The sequence below is a fragment of the Chaetodon auriga genome, chromosome 10 (genome assembly GCF_051107435.1).
Source record: "Chaetodon auriga isolate fChaAug3 chromosome 10, fChaAug3.hap1, whole genome shotgun sequence".
NCBI classification, from domain to species: domain Eukaryota; kingdom Metazoa; phylum Chordata; class Actinopteri; order Chaetodontiformes; family Chaetodontidae; genus Chaetodon; species Chaetodon auriga.
Window position 1 is genome coordinate 4251869 of NC_135083.1, and position 22198 is coordinate 4274066.

General features: G+C 45.9%; 1 protein-coding gene across 7 annotated transcripts in view; it reads right to left on the minus strand.

Moving 5' to 3' along the window:
* Positions 1–21941, minus strand: part of LOC143326615 (arf-GAP with coiled-coil, ANK repeat and PH domain-containing protein 3-like) — a 61414-nt gene extending 39473 nt beyond the window's left edge. For all 7 annotated transcript variants that reach the window (XM_076740326.1, XM_076740328.1, XM_076740327.1 and 4 more), the window contains exon 1: positions 21762–21941. In XM_076740326.1, the coding sequence (XP_076596441.1) occupies positions 21762–21808 (47 nt within the window). In that variant the 5' untranslated portion in view covers positions 21809–21941. The remainder of the gene's footprint in view (positions 1–21761) is intronic.
* Positions 21942–22198: the final 257 nt, after the last annotated feature.

Sequence of the window (22198 nt, forward strand, 5' to 3'; positions counted from 1 at the left end):
AAAGAGTGGTATAAAAAAGTACTTGATAAGTAAAAGTAGTAATGTCACGTTCAGTGCGAGTCCTGCAGTGAAAGTACATACTATTTACAAAATGCACTTAAATGATCAAAAGTAAAAGTATCGATAATACAGAATGATGGCCCCTGTGTAAACATCATTACTGATGCATGAATGTGTAGACACAATTCTGCACGCATCATATTTTCCAAAGCTCATCATACGTTTTGCATGTATGAAATGGAAATAGTCAAGTACAATATACAAGTACAATATAGTACTTCATATTTGTGCAGTAATCTGCTGCGTGTGAGCGGGATGCAGCTGGGCACAGATGCCCCAAAGGGTTGTGTTTCAGAGGGCGAGTCGCGGCAGAGCAGCCTGGTGGCCTGGATGGAGAACGAGCAGGTGGGATTGTGGGGAGAGAGCCAACACCGGGTCCAGGTAGTGACCCCTAAAACACAGGCGTGAGCCCCCCCAAACAAACCGCCAGCTGGGGCAGACTGAGTGAACCTACAGACGCCGGCCCGCTGAGGAGAATTAGCCTGCGAGTGATGCAGCGGCGTCAAGGCGCTCTAGTCTCTCTGCCAGCATACAAATGAGAACAGCTGTAGAGCAGACGACATGCTAGCTTCAAGTGATCCTCAGCAATCAGCAGGCTGTTTGATATCAGGCTGCTGTTTGCTCTTTTCTACACTCTTCAGTATCTTTAATCTCTCTCATCTCGCCTTTGAGTCTTAATTCAAAACCTACCACAGAAGGTTTGATGAGGGCGGGGAGCGTGCGGAGGCGAGAGAGGGGACGGGAGGCGGTGCGGAGGAGGCGGGACCGAGGGGTCGGAGACGGGGCGGCCCTGTCTGTCTGAGGGCCCCATTGTGACAAAGCCACTTCCTGTCTAGAGAAATGGCAGCATTATGTTATAATATTGATTGCTTTGGTGTCCTAATTGAGGCTGGACAGCAGGGATGAATGGCGGACCAGAGGGGGGTGGGATCCCTGAGCATATTCCCTTCAGCTACACTGAACAGAGGCTTGGGTTATTCTTAGCTGGGTGGCTCCTGCAGACCCCCACCCTGCCTATCTCTCCTCCCCACCTCGTCCTTCTCCAGACCTCCACATGAAATAACGCAGGGTCAAAGAGGCACCGCTGGCTCTGCAATGCCAAGCACTCCAAAACAATCCTGCACGGCTCATTTTCAGAGCAGCGCCCATTTCGCCATCCTCAACCTCGATCTTATGACCTCCAAAAAAAACCAGTTGGCGTCACATTTACATCACCATCCTAATAATTTAAGAATCACAATGCCCCATAATCTGTCGTAACCCAAGCCTAATGCATTTAAGGTGCAGAGGGAGTTCAGATGTCTCCAGTAAAACCCTCTCCAACATGTGTTCAAAGCCCTGACTATTGTTTCATAAGCCCAGGCTTTCATTCCCACTTGAAAGCTTAGATGTGCTCCTCATACTTAAACAGGCCTGCTTTCTGTTCTGAGAAAGCTCGGCCGCACTGTAAACACTCCTCACATTTCCGCACCAGACTATATCGGGCGCGCCGCCGTCGCTGCATTAACCTCAAACCCTCTTCAACAACACACTTCTGCACTAATGGCTCCTCAGAAGCGACATGTCTGCTGCAGCTACTCATTTATGCTTCGCTTACAACACGCTGGAGGCTTGAGCATTAAGAGTTAGTTGCATGTACTGGATGTGTGGGATCCATCACGGGGTTAACATGTATGTCTCTGGACAGGTGCTCGCATCAGTTATGCCAGTATTCATATCAAGACCCGGTTGCTCTTCTACAAGTGGAGGTTAGTGCTCACCATCCCCCCTCTCTGACTGCCTACTGTGCCAAATACTTGTGTATAGCCAAACAGCTGAGTGGCAGCCATTCACCAAGCCCCGTTTCTCCGGCAACATTCATCCACCCTGGCAGACAGACGGCCCTCCCAGCCCACCCACTCATTCAGCGGACTCAATACAAGAGACCACCAACACTCCCACCAAACTATTTCCTCACAGGGGCCTCATGTGTCTGACCTCTGCCGAGTCTGTAAAGACGACGTCTGGTGTTGAGTTCAGGAGAGGACGGGAGCGCCGAAGCTTCGGGGTCACATGGTTTGACATGAGTGTTCGATCAATACATCAGTCTGCACAAAACGCAGATGAGCGATTAATCATTTATTTAACGTTCCGGCTTCTCAGTTATGAAGCTGGTTGGATAAGAACAGGAATTTGAAGATTTTGGGAAATTTGTGATGAGCTTTTACACTTTTTTGATGTTTTCAGGAGTAATTTCTAAAAAAGAATTGAAGACAATAATCATTCATGGTATTTCACAAGCAGACAGGAGCAGGTCTACTGCATTATTAACGTCAAGAGCTGCAAATAACGATGCTTTTCATAATTTGTAAAACTAACAATTCTATTCTCGGTCAATTGTTTGGTCAGAAAATGATAACGCTGTCAGAAATATTCACAACTGAGAAGCTGGAACCAGTGATTTTTTTCATTTGTGCAGATTCATTTTTTTGATTAATTGACTACAAGTTCCTTCTCTGTAGATGAATAATCAAGAAATCAGAAAAATAATCATCCTTCGCTGAGGCTCTGTCGCACACGCATGAGAGAACAGAGACGCTGCTTTTGTCATCAAAAGCAATAATTGTGAGTTACACGAAGCAGTCATGAATTAAACTGCAAAAACAGAACCCAAAAGTCTAATTTAGAGGGCTCAAAAAGCAGAATCCTTTCACCATTAAAGCAGACAAAAATAAAATCTGCTTGACTTCACTCGCTCTCTGAATAAAGGAGCGCGTGCCCGATGCTGCGCCATCTAAATCTGTCAGGATGAAAGCCAAACCCCACGCTGTCCTGAGGGCCGTTACTGAAGCAGCGACTAAATCGACAGCGACTGGCCTAACTGCCACCTGACCGCGCTCGTCCACGTAGGGAAGCCCTCAAACGACACGCTGGCTCTATTTTAGCAGACGGGCATGAGTGTGCCCTCGCTCACAACAATGAAAGGTCTCGTAAATCACAGACAAGGACGGAGCCTCACGAAGGCCACGAGGAGGACAGCATGAAAAGCTATAAAAACACCCGACATGACTGCACTCACATGAGACTCAGACACACTGGATCTGCTGTCAACCACAAAGGCATAAAACAGAGTAATGCACTTAAAATCAACTCATTTCAACTAATTCTGCACAGTTTTGTTTTTGCATGCGACGGGGAGCCTTTGAAATGCAAATCAGATTAGATGAGGTGTCCCAAAATAGATACGGAGCATGCTTCATTTTTGCAGCAATAATTTGAGTCCCTGGTGCATTTCAGTGATTCAGAGCTGCAGAATTCAGCTGTGATATATTGTGATTCTGGTGATTTTATCCTGTTAAGGTCCTTGTTACCATGTATCAGTACAGTGAACAATAAAGCTGCAAACTCAAAGTTGATGTTTGAACTGCAAAGTACTATAAAGCAAGTTTACACAGTCACATATCTTTGGGATTAATCCAGGATTTCTGGTGTCATTTTAAATCAGGGTAGACCGTGCTAACCTGTGCTACATGGCTAACCTGCTCAGAACAGGGATCTCAGAGCATCTCTCACGCAGAGAGGTTTCTGGACTGACGAGATCAGGAAAAGGAGACTGAAGAGCAGGGGGAGAGGAGGTAAAGGAAAAGGAGGAACTTGAGTCAAATTCGTCTCTCCTGACTGCACACGGCCTCTCCAAAGTCAACACTCCTCATGTTTTTTCTGACTGAAGGAGATATCTAGTCTGGCGGCGGGTCGAGCGCTCCACCTTAGATGACCAGTCTTCCTGCTGTGGGTGAACTTTTGCCTGTCTGCTCCCTAACACCTCCTCCCCTTCCTCCTCCTCCTCCTCCTCCTCCTCCTCCTCGGCCCCTGCCACACCCCTGCCAACTCTCCCTCCCACATGCTCATGGGTTGGCTGCGTGGTGCTTCTCTGCACGCCGCAGACCGCGGCGCATAAATCCCGAGGGAATGAGCAGCCGGAGGGCCTGAAATCAGCCAAAAACACTTAAAAAAAAACTAAGTCGAAAACACATTTGGTGTTTGTTTTATCCAGCGAAGCCACAAACAGAAGCAGTACTTGAAATACATATTTCAAGTGTTTAAACTAATGAGTTTTTGAAGGCCAACACTAACACCAAGAGGACTGAGTGATTAACGCCAGTGTTAAATATCTTTATATATATATATGCCAGAAATTACAAATGCTCCATGTCTCCCCCGTAATTTTCTATTTTGAAATGACACTTAGATCTTCACTGGACACTTTAACTGAGATACTGGCAAACAAATATAAACCCTGGTTAAAGCAACCTTTTTATTATTTATTTAAAGGGGGTGTGAACTTTGTGAATCATAGCAGCTGTATCTTTACTGTAGATCAGCAGCATCTATCTATTATTATAAAAGTGTTTGATGTCGAATTGTAAAGCCATTTTTTTCAAAAATACTACACAACTTTAAAAGGGGTACTCTAGGGATTTAGGATTAGGATTCCTAAACTGAGGGAGTTATAACAAACAGATTTAAAGGGTCAAACTGATGCAGCTGAGGCAGAGATATCCAGACCTTTAGTGCCTGGTTTGACCCCAAATCACTGGATCCTACATTTCCCATAATGCAGCTTAACAGGATTTTTCATTAGACTGCCATTGAAAGGCAAACGTCCACGTCTCCATGCCTCCAGTTTGTGACACCGGCTTTCCCTTAAAGTCGAGATACCCTGATGACATCACTATGACATCATCAGGGTCATTTTCTCTGACTTTAGGAAGCTCTCTGCAAAGCCTCGGTGGACATTATACAGCTGTCCTCACAAGCTGAGTGGTACGTCTAGTGATGAAGAAACTGACCCTCATGTGTAAAATGTCCCTTTAAGAAAAGACTGCTAGCATGAGAATAAAGCTGGAAAATCAACACATCCGTCTTTTCTGCTGAAGTCCAGAAAGAAAAGCTTTCAAATATAGTCCAATACTCTCTCTGCTGTTGCGAATCCTCCGCCTGCATCAGGCTGTTAGCGTCTTGCTGGACCTTGAACAACATGTGTGCATATTTTCAGGCCCTCCCTTGGCGAGAGACATTAGTTCTGGCACTGTCCAACCACCAACGGTTCACAGGCAGTAAAGCAGCCAGGCAGGCAGTCCCTGAGCTGGGGATAACATTCCCGCTTAATCTGAGCAGACGCAGCCCATCTTCTAAATGTGCACACAAAGAGAACAGAGAGACATTCTTCAGCAGAAGCATTCAAATCAAACGAGTCCTCTGCAGCCAAGCTTATTCCTGCACAAACTCCTGCCAGGGCTGTTCGCTGACCGAAGGAAAAGTCGGATTCAGGTTTGCATCTGAACACGGGAATTGACATTTTGGAAAATACACTCGTGAGCTTTCTTGCCAAGAGTAAAATGAGCGGTCGATAGACGATCTGTCTATTAAATATGAAGCAACCACTGGCACGAGGCTAGCTTAGCTTAGCATAAAGACTGGAAGCAGGGGGACACAGATAGCCAGGCCCTCTCTGTTTTTTAGACACAGTGGCATTTTGAGCTATATGCTAATTTCAGCATGCTAACATGCTCACATTGACAACACAACATACGGATGTTAAGCGGGGTTAATGTTTACCATTTTCACCATCTTGGATTAGCGTGTAAGAGCGCTAACATTTGCTAATAAGCAAACACAAAGTCCAGCTGAGGCTGATGGGAATTTTGCAGTTATTTGCAGTAATGGACAAAAAAACTCTTGGCATCATGGATGTCGGCACAAAATTTCAATCCGTTTTATAGTTGTTGAGATATTTGAGTCTGACCAACCAACAGTCTCTACTCAGATGATGTAATCGCTCACAAACCACTGCACCTCATTCCTCGCCAAACGTTAACGTACCAGCAGCTCTTTCACACCTCACTCACTCACACACATATACAGTAGATACCGGCTGACCCCGCGGCGACCCCGTGGGAGTGACCCGGCCCCTGGGGAGCGAGCAGCTGCCCTCAGCCCCCGTCTGATCGGCCTCCAGGCTCGGGCAGCACAGAGGTACACGCAGGCGAGGAGTGGGCTGACCTGCCGAAAGATAAAAACTATCTCCTCCTGTTTGCTTCAGCGGCTGCTGCTGACCAACAACAGCTGACGCGGCCTTTCCCGCTCTTTCTGAAATCCAGCCGCTTCAAATTCAGATCCACCAAGACGGCACGCAGACGGATTCATCTACTGCAAGAGATCCACAAGATTTGGAAGGGAGCAAACATCCTATCACGAGTTTAAAGATATCACTCGATGATGAAAGGCCCAGTGTGACAAACACTGCTGCTGTCTTCTCATTAAAGTCACCGCTGAGATTTCTTTTAATGCCTAAAATAACTAAAATGCCTTTGTTTCCATTTATAACTCGTCTGGCTCGGGGATTTGTGCAGCAGACAAACGGCAAAACATCTGGATTATCTAATTTTAGCTTCTAGCAGACAGATTGATTTAAGGGAACGTAAGTAAAGCTGAGAGTTATTAGCTTAGTTTTGAAGCAGAACTATTTCAGCTTGCGTCAAAAATATGACGAGAAAGCAGAAGGCTGAAACTCCGCGATCCTGAAGCCAAATGCCCGTAATGCTGCATCAGAGGTGGGTCTGTCAGGCTTTTCTTTCCTGTGTCAGCCTTTCCACTAATATTTCAAAGTTTTAACTACAGGTCAGCTGTGGAACAGACGTCTTCTGCACAATATCGCCTTTCATTCTGCAGTCAGACAGCTGGATGGATTTCAGTGCTGAGGACAAACTCAAAGTGTCTAAAAGCAGCTTCACATCTTCTTAATTCTGAGAGAAACACATCTGTCACACAAAAGACTATTGATGTTCCCCTTTTACCTTTACGAGAAACGTCTTTTCAGAGCGTCTTCAGTTGCACTGCGATGCAAACTGCACTGCTCGATTAAATGAGGTGAAAACATTTTATGCAGCTTTATTTGAAAGTTTAATTTAATGCAACATTTGTGACATTCTGTATTTTTCTTACAGCCAATTGTCTGCATATCCAGCACTGACCATCCTGCTGCTGTAAATGCACCAAATGTGAATTAATCCGCAGCTGAAAATAGTCCCCAACTAATGCACAATGTCAATCTCCTGTTTCAGTGCTAAAACCTGCAGCGTTCTGGCTGCAGACTCTCGCACTTTGCTGGTTTCAGTCTCTCCATGACACTTAATAGTGAAAATGAATAATAATGTGTCAGAACAACACAAAGCAGTTCGGTGCATCTGCTTGATTACATAATGATATTTAATGTGTGAATATATAAGATGTTCTTGCATTTCTAAAAAAAAGCATGTTATGTCATATTAGGTTGAATCGATGCTCCGTCCTCGGCTGAACAAGTTTGATTTTCAAAAATAATGTTGAAATGATTATTGGGATATCAACAAAACAATCATTCTGACCATCTTTATAAAAAAAAAAATGCCCATTTTTTTCTGGTTTCAGCCTCTAAATTCTGAGGATTTGCTGATTTCCTCTGTCTTGCATCACTGTAAATCATGTATCCTGGACAAAGTAAGACATTTGATGACGCCTCCCTGGCTGTGATGGACTATTTTCACTATTTCCTGACGTTCTATTAAAACACATTTCTACAGAGTGCTAAAGCTTCATTGGGAGCGAATTCAGTTAATCCACAGACAGCATGTACACATTTTCCAGCTTCCACCACGGACCCTGTAACCGATACGAACTCTGTTAACAAGTCAGAACAATCTGGCATCAGACGGCAGACAGAAGATGCTATTTCCTAAAACTGTGAATTCAATTCTGTCTTGAAGGATAGATTTAATGTGGTTTGTTCGTTTAGCAGTTTTCCACACACCATTTATGCCTCGAAAAAAGCCTCTGGAGCTTTGTGGTTGGGACTCTATTAGCTGCTAATACATCCCCAGTCTGTGCTGAACACTACAACCACAGCGCAGGAGATTACAGAGATCAGTTAGCAGCGACGGATGACACTCAGTCCAGACAAAGAGCTAAATCTACTGTGTGTAATGCAATAAACTCAGAGCGGATGAGGCGGATTGGGTCGATTTCGGTGTACAGTATTTACAGTGGACCTTGCGTTGAACTTCCTGCTGACAGCGCGGTTCTTGGAAGCTGAGCTGGAATGCGGCTGAAAAAAGGGACAATGAATGGGAACGTGGCCGGCAGGTCCCGCGTGACCTTGAGCTGCAGTGGGTCAGCGGTGAAGTCATTCTGGAAAGCCCATAAACAACAAGTCCCAGTTTGATATGAGCAACAGGAAGAAACAACAATCCTGCTTTCACTCTGTAATGTCTGTAATGGATAAAACATCAGTGAGGAAAAACCACCGCTGGTGTGATGCAACAGTCTGAAACTAGACCTGACCAAACATCACATTCAAATTATTGTTTTTTCAAACATACCACAGCGGCTTTCTGCTCGTCTTGAGCAACGGTGGGCTGATTCTAACATGTGAAAAGCTCAAACGGACTGAGTGGACGCTTCAATGACTCAATTAACAACGAGGATTCATTTATATTAATTCTGGTGCACGTTGCAGGTTAAAGCTTCTCAAATGTGAGGAATACATTATAATATACTTTAAATAAGCTTTAAGAAACGATAAAAATAAAGAGGCACTGATCTAAGAACAAAAGATGCTGACTTAATATTCAATTTGGAAATATAACTAATTGAAATGTGACTTTAAATTACTTACTAACTCAGCTCAGATATATCTGACTGCACCTCAAAATATGGAAGAGCCTGAAAACCAAACAAACATGGACGCTTCACATCAGCAGCCCATTTTTAGAGGGTATGGTGTCGTATTGTAAAGTCTTCATTAGTTTTATTAGAATCGTTTAGTCTATAAAATGTCATAAAACTGAAAAATGCTGATCACAACTTCTCAGAGTGACATCTTAAAATTGCTTTTTCGTCCAACCAACAGTCCAAAATCCAAATCCTCTTTATTTACAATGATAAATAACAGAGAAAAGCAGCAAATTCTTACATTTAGGAAGCTCGAACCAGCAAATGTTTGGCACGTTTGCTTAAAGAAATTAAACGATCAATCGATAATCGAAATAGTTGCCGATTAATTTTCTTTTGGTCATTTCTTTTAGCTCTGCTGGAGACCACGAATGTCTACACAAAATTTGCGTCTAATAGTTATTGATATTTTTCAATCTGGTCCAAATTGGTGGATCGACTTTGCATAGCTTAGCTGGTAGCGAGGCTAATAAAAACAATATTGATTTAAAGCCCCTGTGTCGGTCTTTGGATCATCTCTTGTTTCCACTTTCCTGTATTGTCAAATTGGCACCCGGCAGGAAGAGGGTCTTTAATATCTGATGAATTAGGCTTTTTGACGAACCAGCTGGGTGTCGTCGCCATACATAATGCAGTGCCACCTCCATCCATCCCCCCATCAGCTACGGTCGGGGGGGGGTCGCACAATTAGGCCACCACCGCCCACGGGTAAATGGCACCTCCAACACCGAGCCAACAAAGACGGTCATGTAGAGGAAATGTGACACAGATGAACCCTTTCAGCAGCGTTTGCACCACTCCAACGTTGAACTGGACGAGTCTGCGAGTGCTTCCTGTGCACCGCAAAGAGGGAAACAGACCTGAGCGCGCAGTCTCAAACCGGGTGTTTGTTATTACAAAGGATGCAAGAGGATGTGTCCGACGTCACAACAGTATTGTAAGAGTGGGTGGGGAGAGGGGCGCCGCTGATCAGCGGGGGTAAACGGGAGAGGGGCTGACGGGCCAGAGAAAGGTCAGGATATGAGAGGTCTCGGCTGGCGGCGCAGGTTTATATTAACTCAGGGTGGTCTGGGATGACGGCAACACATAAAAATGTCAATGAAGATATTCAGGACGTAAGAAGGAACACACACACACATACACACACACGCACACACACACACACACACACACACACACACACACACAGTGGATCCAGAGGAGGCTATGGGAACCGGCCTGGACAATGTTCCATTGAAGGGAGGAAGACAATAAAGCCTACAGACGCGGGGCTCCTCGCAGCCTTTTTCTGGGCAGCTCACCAGGCCGCCGGGGTGAAAAGCGGCTAGAATAGAGCGCCGCTCACAGTGAGCCAATCCTACGGCGTAACACCCTGACATTTTGGTGAAATAGCTGAATTCCCTCAGTGAAAATCCCCACACAGGCGTGATGTGTCCGGCGGTGGTGGGGCTGAGCTGGGAGTCTTCCCGGCATTTTTGTGGGCTAAACACGCAGCTTGGCTTGCACTAGAAAGGCATACCAGACGTGTGAAGCATTCAGCTCCTTCCTGTCTGAAAGCCGGAGAGATGGTGCTCGCAGGAACGACAGGCAGCCTCCACGTCAATCAGGCCGAGCTCCCTTTCAGTCTCAACAGCATTTTCTCCAAACATGAAAACGTCAACTGCAACTCTGCTGTTTTACATTTGATGCAAAAGAAATGACACAACCGCCTTGGAGACACCGCAGACTCGTGGTTTATATTAGCATGTGGAGCTTGTTCATACATCATCCCCACATCAACAGGAGAGATGATGGATCCTGTCACCTCCTTCTGGGCTTCCCCCAGGTGTTTCCTCTGGTCTGAAGTCAGCAAAATGCCCCTGATGTCACTCTCTGGCTCTACTCCATAACCTACGACCCCTTCCCACGAGGCCATGGACCTGAATGTTGATCCTGTGTCACCCAGCGGAGAACTAACATCAGCAAGGAAGCACAATGAGGACACAAAGCCAGGGAGGATGCCGGGAAAACAGGGGCCCAAAGCCTGGAGCTTGAGTTGCTCAACCTGAGACGGGAGCGTTAAATGTGGGGAGAAGTCAAGAAAACAAGGATTCTTTGCCAGCTTTCCTGAGTGAAACCCACAAACTGCGCGAGAGCCATGCAACAGGCAGAAAGCACTGACACTGGACGTGCAGACACAATGACGGAGCGCAGCGGAGTGAAGCGTGGGCTCGCTGCCCGTCCTCGGCTAACAATGCTGAAACACAGCACTGAAAATGACCCTCTGGAGAATCACAGCTGCAGCACTTCTGCCAGAATCAGAGCGAGGAGAGAAAACAGCAGAATTGTGCAGCTTTGTGAGAAAAAATGAAGTCGAGTCACGGCTCATTGGCCTCCTCACCAAACCACGCTCTCCAGGGAGAAACACAACAAGCATCAACAAGAGTGAGAAAACAATGAATAAAGAGGAATGTGAAATTCAGTCTGAATACGATCCCAACAGGGGCTGCAACTAGCCATTATTCTCATTATCGCTTAAGCTGCTGATTACTTTTTAGTTCATCCAGTCATCACAATTTCATCCTTCACAGTTTACAGTGATATAAAACAGGAAAAAAACTGAAAATAGTCACATTGAAGAAGGTGGTACCAGCAAACAGCTGCATTTTGTATGAAAAGTGACTCCACACAATTAGAGTTTAAGAATAATTGACTTAAAGTGAGGACTCTAATCCTCTTTAGTCCATAAATGTGAGAAAAAAAGTGAAAAACGTCCATCATGATTTCCCAGATCCTCAACAACAGGGCTGCAACTAGCCATTATTTTCCTTATTGATTAATCTGATGGTTATTTATTCAATTAATCAATTCAGAGTTTGGTCTGTGGACAGCAGCAGAAATTACACTCCTTCAGATGTCTTGTTTTTTGCCTGATCAGCAGTCCAAAACCCCAAAATACTTAATTTACTATGATGTAAAACAAAGAAAAGCACCTGGAACCATCAAATACTTTGAATCACTGCTTGAAAAATGAACCCAAGCGATCAATCGATTATTAAAACAGCTGGCTTTAAATTGAACCGAAGGTCATCCGAGGTCAACCTCTAAACATGTGTCTTCACTTATGGATTCGTGGAATAAAGAAAAATCTGCGTAAATACTCGTCTTGTGTGCGGTGGTGGGCGGTCATTTATGCTTTATTAACACTAGAAGTTGTTTAAGGCTGTTTACGAGATTTATGCTGTGACTCAGGGCTGGGTGTCATAACGGGGGAGTCAGCAGCTCCTCACACCCATCGCCTCCCCGGGGTGCTGCCCTTTACTCTGAACCTGTTTGTAATATCTCGACGCACTGACGCACTTCCTGGCCTGTCCCTAGACCCGGTTCTGGCCCAGCCGCGACCAGAGGCCTGCCCCCGCACACAGAGGAAGGCAGGGAGGACGGAAAAGGGGAAGAGAAGGGGAGAGTGTGAGGCAGGGAGCGAGAGGGATGGAGCAAATCAAAAACAGATGCTTGTACACGTGTGATTCAGCATTTCAACACTGAGCTGGGACGAGGCGCCTGAGGAGCACCGTGATTCCTCCCTTCTTATTCCCCCATTGATGCCAAAAGGCACCGCTGCGTGGTTGAGCTCGCCACTTCTATCGATAGCTTTATTCCACTTCCTGCGCACGCAGCACGGGCTGATGTTGACACACCTGGAACCGACCCAGCCACGTTCCTCCCCCGAGATCACCGCTCTCCAAGCTGCCGGGTCATCGGGGGAGACGCTTCAGAGACGCGACATTAAACACTGAAGTCTGTTAGTCATAACTCTCTGTTCTACTCCTCCCGTCAAACACGGGTCCAACCGCGTGTCATGCTTATTTTATTCTTCAAGAACAGCGGCGGGAACGAACGCAGGTCATCGCGTCTGCTGACAAATGACGCACAGCCGCGACCAAAGAGCCGAGCCCAGTCGCCGTCTCGCCGAGGGGAAGTTCCTCACATGCTGTCTTTGACTGGAGGGCAAGCTCTTAAAAAACAAGTCTAAAAACACAGCTGAGAGATGGGCCACGAGATAGCAGCGATGTGCCGAGGAAATTGGGTATTTTCCAATTAGTGCTTTGAATGCAAGAAGAGGTCAGTCCAGGCTAAACGCACTGCACTCCTAATGAGAAAACCTCATACAGATTAATCTGATTTTTAAAACCTAAAGCTTGAGCCTCTGTGAAATGTTTCTAGGTCATGCACTCTTGAGCAACGACGCACTTTAAACAATCCAGACTCTCAGAGCAGTTGAAGCAATAGTTTAGACATTTTTGGAAATAAGATCGATACCGCTCAAATTTCTGTCTGTTGAAGTCCAGACAGAAAGTGTTTGTGCTCGTCGAGTCACGCAAAACAGCCAATTTAGCAAGTGTTCAGACATCAGCTGCAAGCTAGCTCGCACCGACCATGTGTTTGAGCTTGTGCCTTCGTGTTCGCGTTCAGCTCTGCCTGAAAAACAAAACCAGAAACTGTTTCTGTTCCTCTCTCATTTCCCTGCCTGTATGTTTATGAAGCAGATTCGTGGAGCCTCGGGATAAGTGGAAAGTTTTCGCTCAAGTTGAACACTTTGAACTCGTACGTAGGTCTCTTTGTGTCTGACCGAGTCCAGGACTGGAAACATCCCAAAAGGATTTTAACCATCCAAGAATCAAAACGTTGGTTCTTTACTTTGTTATTATCATCCACAGTTAGTTAAAAGTAGCTGTGTGTTTGGCTCTGTTAGCTGTTAGCTCCATTAGCTCTGTTAGCTGTTAGCTGCAATAGCAAAACACCCTGCAGCACTCTGCTGCCCATCAGCTGTTAGATGCTAACTGCTACTAGCTAGCTAGCTAACCCTCTTCCTGCCAATTTCTACATGGATTGTTGTTGACAATGTAGCATTAGGCAGCAGCTAGCCTAGCTCTGTCCAAAGGTATCAAAATACACCTAGCAGCAGCTCTAAAGCTCAATTACACACGATATCTTGTGAAAACTGAGGTGTAAAAACAACTACCTGTTATGTGCACGGCCAAAAAATAGTCCAGAAAACTCACAAAATGTGAAACTGTCGATTTTACACTTTGGTTTCTCTACTGATAAAAAAAAAGACAAATCATGTTAATTAGTGAGCTTCAGACGTGCTAGTAAATGGCTTTTGTTAGCTGTAGCCAGGCTACAACCTGCTCCCATTTCCACTCTTTGTGCTAAGCTAAGCTAACCGGCCGTAGCTTCACATTCAACAGACAGATGAGTCGATCAGACTTATCATGTAACTCTGCAACGGAGAGCGAATAAGCAAAATCGTGATGTGGAAACACCAAATGATTTCTGATCAGAGTGTGGAGGAAGAGAGCTGCACTGCTGTGCTGTCATACCCTGCACTTCGTCTGACAGATCTATTTTACGGTATGGGTAATCCACCCAGAACATTAGTCAGACTATTTATATTAACTCAGAATTATAGCCCATTTCACAAGGCATAAACGGCGGCAGCCCTCCACGGAGTCACGTTGCAGCTGAGGCTTAACTCCCTCCCTGCAGGGTCAGAGAGGGTTGAAGGTGCACAGATGATACCGATCCCAACATGAGGGATTCCAGCAACCTGTTGATAGCTACGCTACATGTACACAAATGTTTACAGATGTTTCTGTCTTTGACATAACACATGATCGGGCCCATCTCTGGGAAAAGTGGAGCCCTTCTCTCACATATGAAGAGGAAAGTCGTTTTCTCTTCCAAACAGTATGAGACATCTGATATCAACAGCCACGCAGAATTGAGATCAGATGTTCGGTCTCCATTACCATAATCCAATCTGCTTGGGAAAACAATGCCGAGTTGTGAGCGATTTCGTTCACCCCTGCACGCTGTGAAGTAAGACCAAAGGCTTGGATTATCAGCGCTAAAAATCTGCTCAGTGTGTGTGTGATACGGCGCTCGCTGGCCCGGCCCTTGTTTTTGAAATCCCCTGCCTCGCATTAGTCATTGCTGGTCTCACTCGCCGTGGGTTGTGATAGGAATACTAATGCCAATTTACTACAACTCATCCATCATTTAGGGCTCAGGATGTTGCCATAGTGCTGATTCAATGTCTGCGGCCCAGCATGCGCAACCTGTGGCAACACCGGATGGCTGATTTGAAAGAGAGACAAGGGGAACTGAGCAGAGCGGCGGCCATGAGCTCCGGCTATTAGATTTCATCGCACTTAATAAACCGTTCACACTCTTGCCGGTTGTCCGCTGGCTGATCGAGGTCTTTGTCATCCCTCAGGATGTCCGACAGAAGCAGATTAGCACAGTGTTCAGCATGCAGCACCGTGCTTTTCAATGCTCTTTGTGTGAGCAGTGTGTGAAACGTCTTGCTATTCATTAAAATGAAATGAGAGGGACAGCCAGGGCTCATGTGGTGAGCCCCCGTCCTTCAACACAAAAGGCTCAGGGATGACATCATCTCTGCATCCTGAAGCATTTCACCAGGGATTAATCTCCATTTACACAAATCATCAATTAACTTGGGAATATACAGCATATAAACACACACACAATATGATACATTCTGCAGCACTGTATGAAACAACTAAAATGTTCCATGACCTCACGGGTGGCATGAAGACGCTCTGCCATGTGTACAACTTCAAAAATATCACATGGTGCTGCTTGTACTCACGGAGAGGTAGAATCGACCGGTAGAAAGATGGAGCGACCCTTGACATGTTGGATGCACCAGGCCGTGCCTTAAGTGATTGTTTTAAGTGATTGAAGGCTGCATTATACAGTAAGAACAATCCCACAATGCATTGCGCCACATTTAATAGATGTAAAAAAAATGACGGCAGTGATTCTCTACACCTGGCAGTGAATATGAAAATGACCCTGAGGCATCTCTGGAGGAGTGAAGGCAGACAGTTAGCACACCCTCTCACACACTGAGCAGGAGATACTGCCACCCCAATCCACCTGAAGGCTTGTATATCTGCTGCGTTACTGCACATTATCAGGTACACTTAGCTACAACTAATGCGGCAAGAAACACCTCTAAAACAGCTCCAACAGACACTGAACACTTTGTTGAGGGAGGATTCATTGCAGCACTGTTGTATCAGCCTGCGTTGGTTTTAACCAGGTGTGCATAATAAACCTGCAGCTGAGTGTATGCTGCTTCAAACACTCTATAATGATCATCTACGTGCAGCGACCCTCCAGCAGCTGCCCTACATGCTTTGGAGCCTGGCGAGCTCCGAGGCTCCAACTGGCAAAAGCCCTTCATCCGGTCTCATTTTCAAAAGATGAAAGCCTTTTCAGCTAATGGCGCCGAGCCGTCTCCGTAGGAGGGCAACAACGCCGTGATTAAGAAATCACACTGCTCCATGTATCATTAGATCTGTTTGCAGTCCTTCACATCAGCATGACACCAATTGGACGCTAAGCCTCCAGGTGTGACACCTTGCCGTCCGGGGATCTGAGCAGGCGAATGTGGGCCAATCCCTGATTAGGACGCGCAAGCCTTCAAACCGCACACTGCTGCTTTAATCCCTGTCACTTTCATTACCTGGAGTCGTTGGCTCCAGCGCACAGAGCTCACGGTCGCCCTTAACGGGATGGTGAAAGCGCCCGCGGGCCAGCGCCGCTGAGCTCTCTCATCATTAAATCAAGCACGGGGATGAAAATTAAAATAGCAGAATAAACTCACAAGGGCGGGGGAGGTGGCAGCAGAGCATGAGTTTAATGCGTCTAATGCGGAAATCACAAGCAGAGGTCATTAAATTGATGCCGAACAGGACACGGGCTTTATGGGGAACATTTTTGTGGCTCAGACCTTAAATATGCAATGAAAGGAGGCTATAAATGATTAAGATATCAGTTGCTGCTGCGTGAGGAGATGGATGTGATGGAGACCAGCTCGGTATCAGCAGTGTTTTTTTTTTTTCCAGTCACAATAACGCTGAGTCCCCCCCCCCCCTTAGCTGGCCAAAGTCACAGTCTTGGGAGGAGCACTGTTGGCTGAACAGAAGGGCCACTGACACAGATTCAGGGAAGGAGGTCAGTCTGAAATAGAGCAGAAGCAACAAGACCACGGCGTCGGTGGAAATCCCTTCCAGCTCCACGCAGCTGGAGATGCAGATCTTCCAGAAGCATCCTCCAAACTCCCACAACGTGTTTGTCACAACCATGAACCGAGAAGAACCGCATGAGTCCAACATGACTCCGAGCATGAAGGGCTTCAGATGTTGGTGGTGGCGCTATGAGCTTCGCGTACGTAGCAGGTCTGTGCGGTGGTTTACGAGACTCCAGCGCGAAGCCCTCCTTGGCAACAAGACCCTCTCGGTAAATGTGTATTAAATATGAAGTCAGCTAATGTAATCCCACCATAAATTCCTTCCCCACAGAGGAGGAAACAGATGGCGAGAGTACATTTTGAAACAGAAAAAATAAATCCAGAGGCAAAATGAGTCAGGTACTTTCCAGTTCACTTGCACAACATGCAACAAGGAGCGAGCGATAATTCAGGACCATCATCGGCCCACTTCGCCTGGAAACATTTTATCATGAAAAACATGCAGAGCTGGTGTTTTTCACATCTCTGCTGTTCAAATGATTGATTCCAAAGCCATTTTTAGAGCTTTTGGAGCTTATTTGTGATCGGTTCCTGCTTCTCAGCTGTAAAGATTGATGGTAATAAACTGAGTATTTCAGATCTTTGGCAGGTTGGTTGGACATAATAAGACATTTGAAGAGGTCACCTTTGGTTTTAGGAAACTGTGATGGCCATTTCTCACTATGTTGTATTTGACCAAACTATTAATCAAGAAAATAACCATCAGTTTTATTGATAATGGAAATAATAATCATTAAACCTTTGGTTTTTCACGAGTTTTTCTCTGCTGTTATGAGGTGAAAGTGGATCACAGCACCCTCTACTGAATATCAGTTTGACCGCTCTGTACTCGACTTTGCAGACGTATATTCTTTATTTACTGTATAACTTCCAAACTTTAATGTTTTATTATTTCCTTAAACTTCTACTAAACAGCTGCAGCTAACTCATCTCTCAAAGGCGAGACGTTACACCAGATGCTCAGCATTCCTCCACACCAGCCGTCGCCCGGAATCTGACATACGCCCCCGTCACCCAGTCATCTGACTCTGTGTCACACATCCATCCGTCAGGTCCTTCTCTCACAGAGACGCCGTGGCAGCGAGCGCCGCAGGTCATTGGCCTCGGACACGCCGCCTGTCGGGGCTCTGCGCTCTGCTCTGCGAATCAATGACAAACCGTCACTGTGAAGGCGGCCTCGCCTCAGCTCTCCGCCTCCAGCTGTTCACACGGGAAGGGAGGAAGGATCATGGTGGCTCTCTGCCTCTGAGTCTGTCCCTCAGCGGAAGCAAGACGCTCTCTGGACAATAGTTTTATTCTGCTGAAGGACACACGAACAGAGCGGCAAGGCCGCTGGAAATCCCACCAAACAGCAAAGAGGGCGTTAATGAAATGTCCTCAGAAGCTCAGCATAAAGAGGCGTTTAGAGTGGTTCAGGTCCTGAAGACCTGAGGCGAAGGGCAGCTCTTAAGTGACAGAGTTAGGAGAAACTCCTCAATATGCATCATAACTGTATAAAGCCTTTCAGCACTAAAGTCCAGATGACTCCTGAGACCTGCTCACAGTCAGTACGATGCTGCAGGTAATGCACCTTGTTGTTTCAGTGTTGTTGAAAATACAATAATAAAGTTAAAGTTAGTAAGGAAGCACCTGCAAATCCACATAATCCAGTAACACCGGAGACGAGCTTCTCTTTTTAAAACTGTGCACTTCACATGAACTGCAGCCCAAGACTCTGGTTTGTGAGTGAGCGAGTCCCCTCGTTATCGTCCTCCGACAGTATGTGAGTGTGACCTCAAATTAACATGTCAGCGGGGAGAAAACAGCTCAAGCGCTGTGTTTTGCCGGGGCAAACACAAACACACGAGCTGCTGTGGCCGTGTAATCATTACAGAGCGCGTTCTCAAAGCAGATGTGGAGAGCATCGCCGGTCGCAACCTCACATCTGTCCGGGTATCCATGGAGACAAAACACAGAGCACGAACAGTTTGTTCAGGACATCTGAACTGGACGGGTGATTCATCACGCCGCTGAGAAGTGCTTACACAGCAGATTTAAAGGAGAAGACCGCGAACCTGCCATGTCCCGTGCTGGGCTCAAGCTCAAGCAGAGAAGCCGGGACATGTGAGAGAAAACTGTGCAGGACTGATTTCCTGCATGATTTTCCAGCGCGTGCAGGAAGCAGAGCCAATCACGCCAATCCTCCCAGTGAAGAGCCCTGATTTTCCTGCACTCTGGGCCTGTTGCTTCCTTCCAGCCGTCCACCTCCAGGCTTGTTACATAACACTACATTGCGCTGCTTTTAGCTCCACAAAGGAGCCGTTTGAAGGCTCAGTGAAAACGCTGTTACAGGCTTCAGTGGCTGCGAGAACATGCGTTTGCTTTGTCTCTTTCAGCGTCTCTTCGAGTCGTTTAAACAGCAGCAGATAGAAAAACTGGGGGGCAGCTCGAGCTGACGGAGCTGCGGAGCTTGTAAGAGTGGGTGTTTGATCCTCTCAAGCCGCTGAGACGCATCTGTGCAGCGCACGAAGAGGAGGCGGATTTTCATTCCAGCCTGATAAGAGATAACGTTCTCCAGCCATTCATGAAATAAGAACACAGAGGCGTCTCAGGGCTGTGAATAAAGAGGTAGGTGACTCCTTAGCATGCAGCCTGTCTCGCTGCTTTGCATATGAAACGAGGAAGGAGATGGAGAGCGCGAATACCCTTCACTCAGCGCTTCCTGAGATGTGCCGTTCTGCAGCCCAGATGGCAGTCATTAAGGTGCTGCTGCCAAGTCTGGAAGTCTTTGATTTGGGAGCAGAGATTTTATCACAAGTGCAGTGTTGGAAAGTAACTGAGCGTATTTACTCAAACACTGCTCTTCAGTCTTTTCTGTTTTGGGGAACTTACTCCTACTTTTTACTCCTCTACATTAATTTGACAGCAGCAGTCACTTTCAGATTAAGATGCTACATAAAGACATGTGATGAGCCTGTGACCCCTTATAATAAAACTACTGAGCAGATTTACTTTTGTGATTGATTAGCATTTCCACCAGAGCGAAGATGAAAGAAAAGTCCAAAATATGAATAAAAATGGATCATCTCATGACCCCTCGGAGTTAACTCGTGATCCTTTGGAGGAGCCCGATGCCTCGACTGGGACCAAACTTCCAGACTGTTTATAAAACTACAAATACTGCTCACACACTGATGCATCAGAGTCGACAATCGAATAATGTCATATATGATTTGATTTTCTAATCAGTCTGACTCCCTGTGGACTCCAGGTTCCTTCTGCCGACTATCTGTGCATCTGTTTTTGTCCTTTTTAGCACATTTTAAACTGTCGTCACTCCACATGCAGGGCGTCCTTTAACTTTAAGTCTGTTTGACAAGCAAAACACAAGAAAAATGGCAGAGATGGCTTTAAAAACATACAAATCTTCAGTAGTTATCATGAGATATTTTGTTGGAGAACAGTTCAAGGTCTATTTAAAGGGAAAAGCCTTCAGTAAAATGTTGAATGCAGGACTTTTACTTGCAGTGGATTATCTTTACAGTCTCATTTTGGTGCTTTTACTTCAGTAAGGATCTTCCCCCGCTACTCAAGTGTCAAAGACCCCCCCTCTGACCCTCTGAGCCTCTTGCCTCGTTGGGAGCAGACGACCAGGTTTAGATGTGGGTGTAGAAAATTCCTGCCTTGTTTATGTAACCTCTGGTGGACGGTGGTCAGGGGCTCTGGCACAGGCTGTGTGGGGAAACCTTCAGTTTCCTCTGATCCGACGATTAGTGACACGGCTGAAACGAGAGCCGATGGCTCAGTCTGTTAACCTTTAGTCTAATCAGCAAATGTTTTCTTAATTGATTATTTCTCTTTTCTTTAAAGGAAAAATCCCATAGATTCACTGGTTCCAGTTTCTCTCTGAGGATCTGCTGCTTTTCTTTGCCTCGTTTGAAAGGAAATTGAATCTTTTGGTGTTCTGGTACATTTGAAGAGGTCACCTTTGATCCGAGGGAATCGTGACGGCCATGTTTCACTGTTTTCTCACATTTTAGAGACCAGAATGATTCATCAGGAAAAGAGCGGGCAGTGTAAACAAGCTTCAGTTGCAGCTCTCCTTCTGTCGTCTCTTGATTGTTGAATCATAGCATCGTACTGTTTGAAGGGCTGCAACTAACATTTTTAATTTCAGAATCGATTCACCCACAGATTACTGCACTGTTAGTCAGACAGAACAAGACATCTGAACACATCGCCTTCAGCTATAGGAAAGTGACTTTTTCTGACATTTTACAGACCAGACGATTAACCGATTAAAGAATGATGAAAGAAAAATCATTAGCTGCTGCTCTGCCCTGAACTGCATCCTTTGGACATTTGATGTCGTGAGGAATTCTTTCATAAAAGAGCAAATCATCTCCATCCAGTGCCTTCACTTCTTCTGGATCAAAGCTCCGGTATCTTATTACAATGATCTCCTGAACATCATCTGGTCTGTAACATGGATGCAGATAAAATCCAAACTATGGCAACACGAGGAGGAGAGACAATGTGCCAACGCGAGGACCAACAGATGAGACTTTGATCTCAGCAGCTCCCATGTGACACCTCACTGCTCATCATCATGCCAACTGCAACACATGCCTGACGTGGAGGCTGTGAAAATAACCACAAATCTGACCGTTCCTGTAACCCAGACACCTCTGATTGGCCGATCGGATCCAGGTATTAATCCCACGCATCATCAGACAGACAGAGAAGACCCATGGACATGGCAGTTGCATTCAAAGCCAGCGGTAAATAATGTGACCAGAAATGTTTGGTGCGAACTGTGGCGTTCAACAGTTCAACGAGTGCGTCGGCACACAGAGTTTCGCGTTCTTACCTGAACCGGGGTGAATCTTTAATACATTCTTCAAAATCCACCGTCATCTTTGGCTGGAATCAAGTTTTTAACGCCTTTAAAATGCGGATTTCATGTCCCGGGTAAAGCAGAAAGGCCAGTATCCGACAGCGAAAGCCTCCCTCCGTGTCCGGCTCCTGCGGCGGTCCTCAGTCCCGCTCTGAGGCTCCGAATCCGCCTCACTCAGTCCTGAACCCTGTGCTGCCTTCAGGTGCTCCTACCAGGCTCGGACTTCTAAACTGCCACGTCCGACGTACGATGTGTAGTCTGCAACGTAAAATTAGCAAAACGACAATGTACGAATACTCGGTAACAAGTAAAAACCCTGCGTTAAAAATTTTCCAAATGTACTTAAAACATCAAAGTATACTTAAACTAACAAGAGTAAAAGTACTCATTGTACAGATTGGCCTTTTATA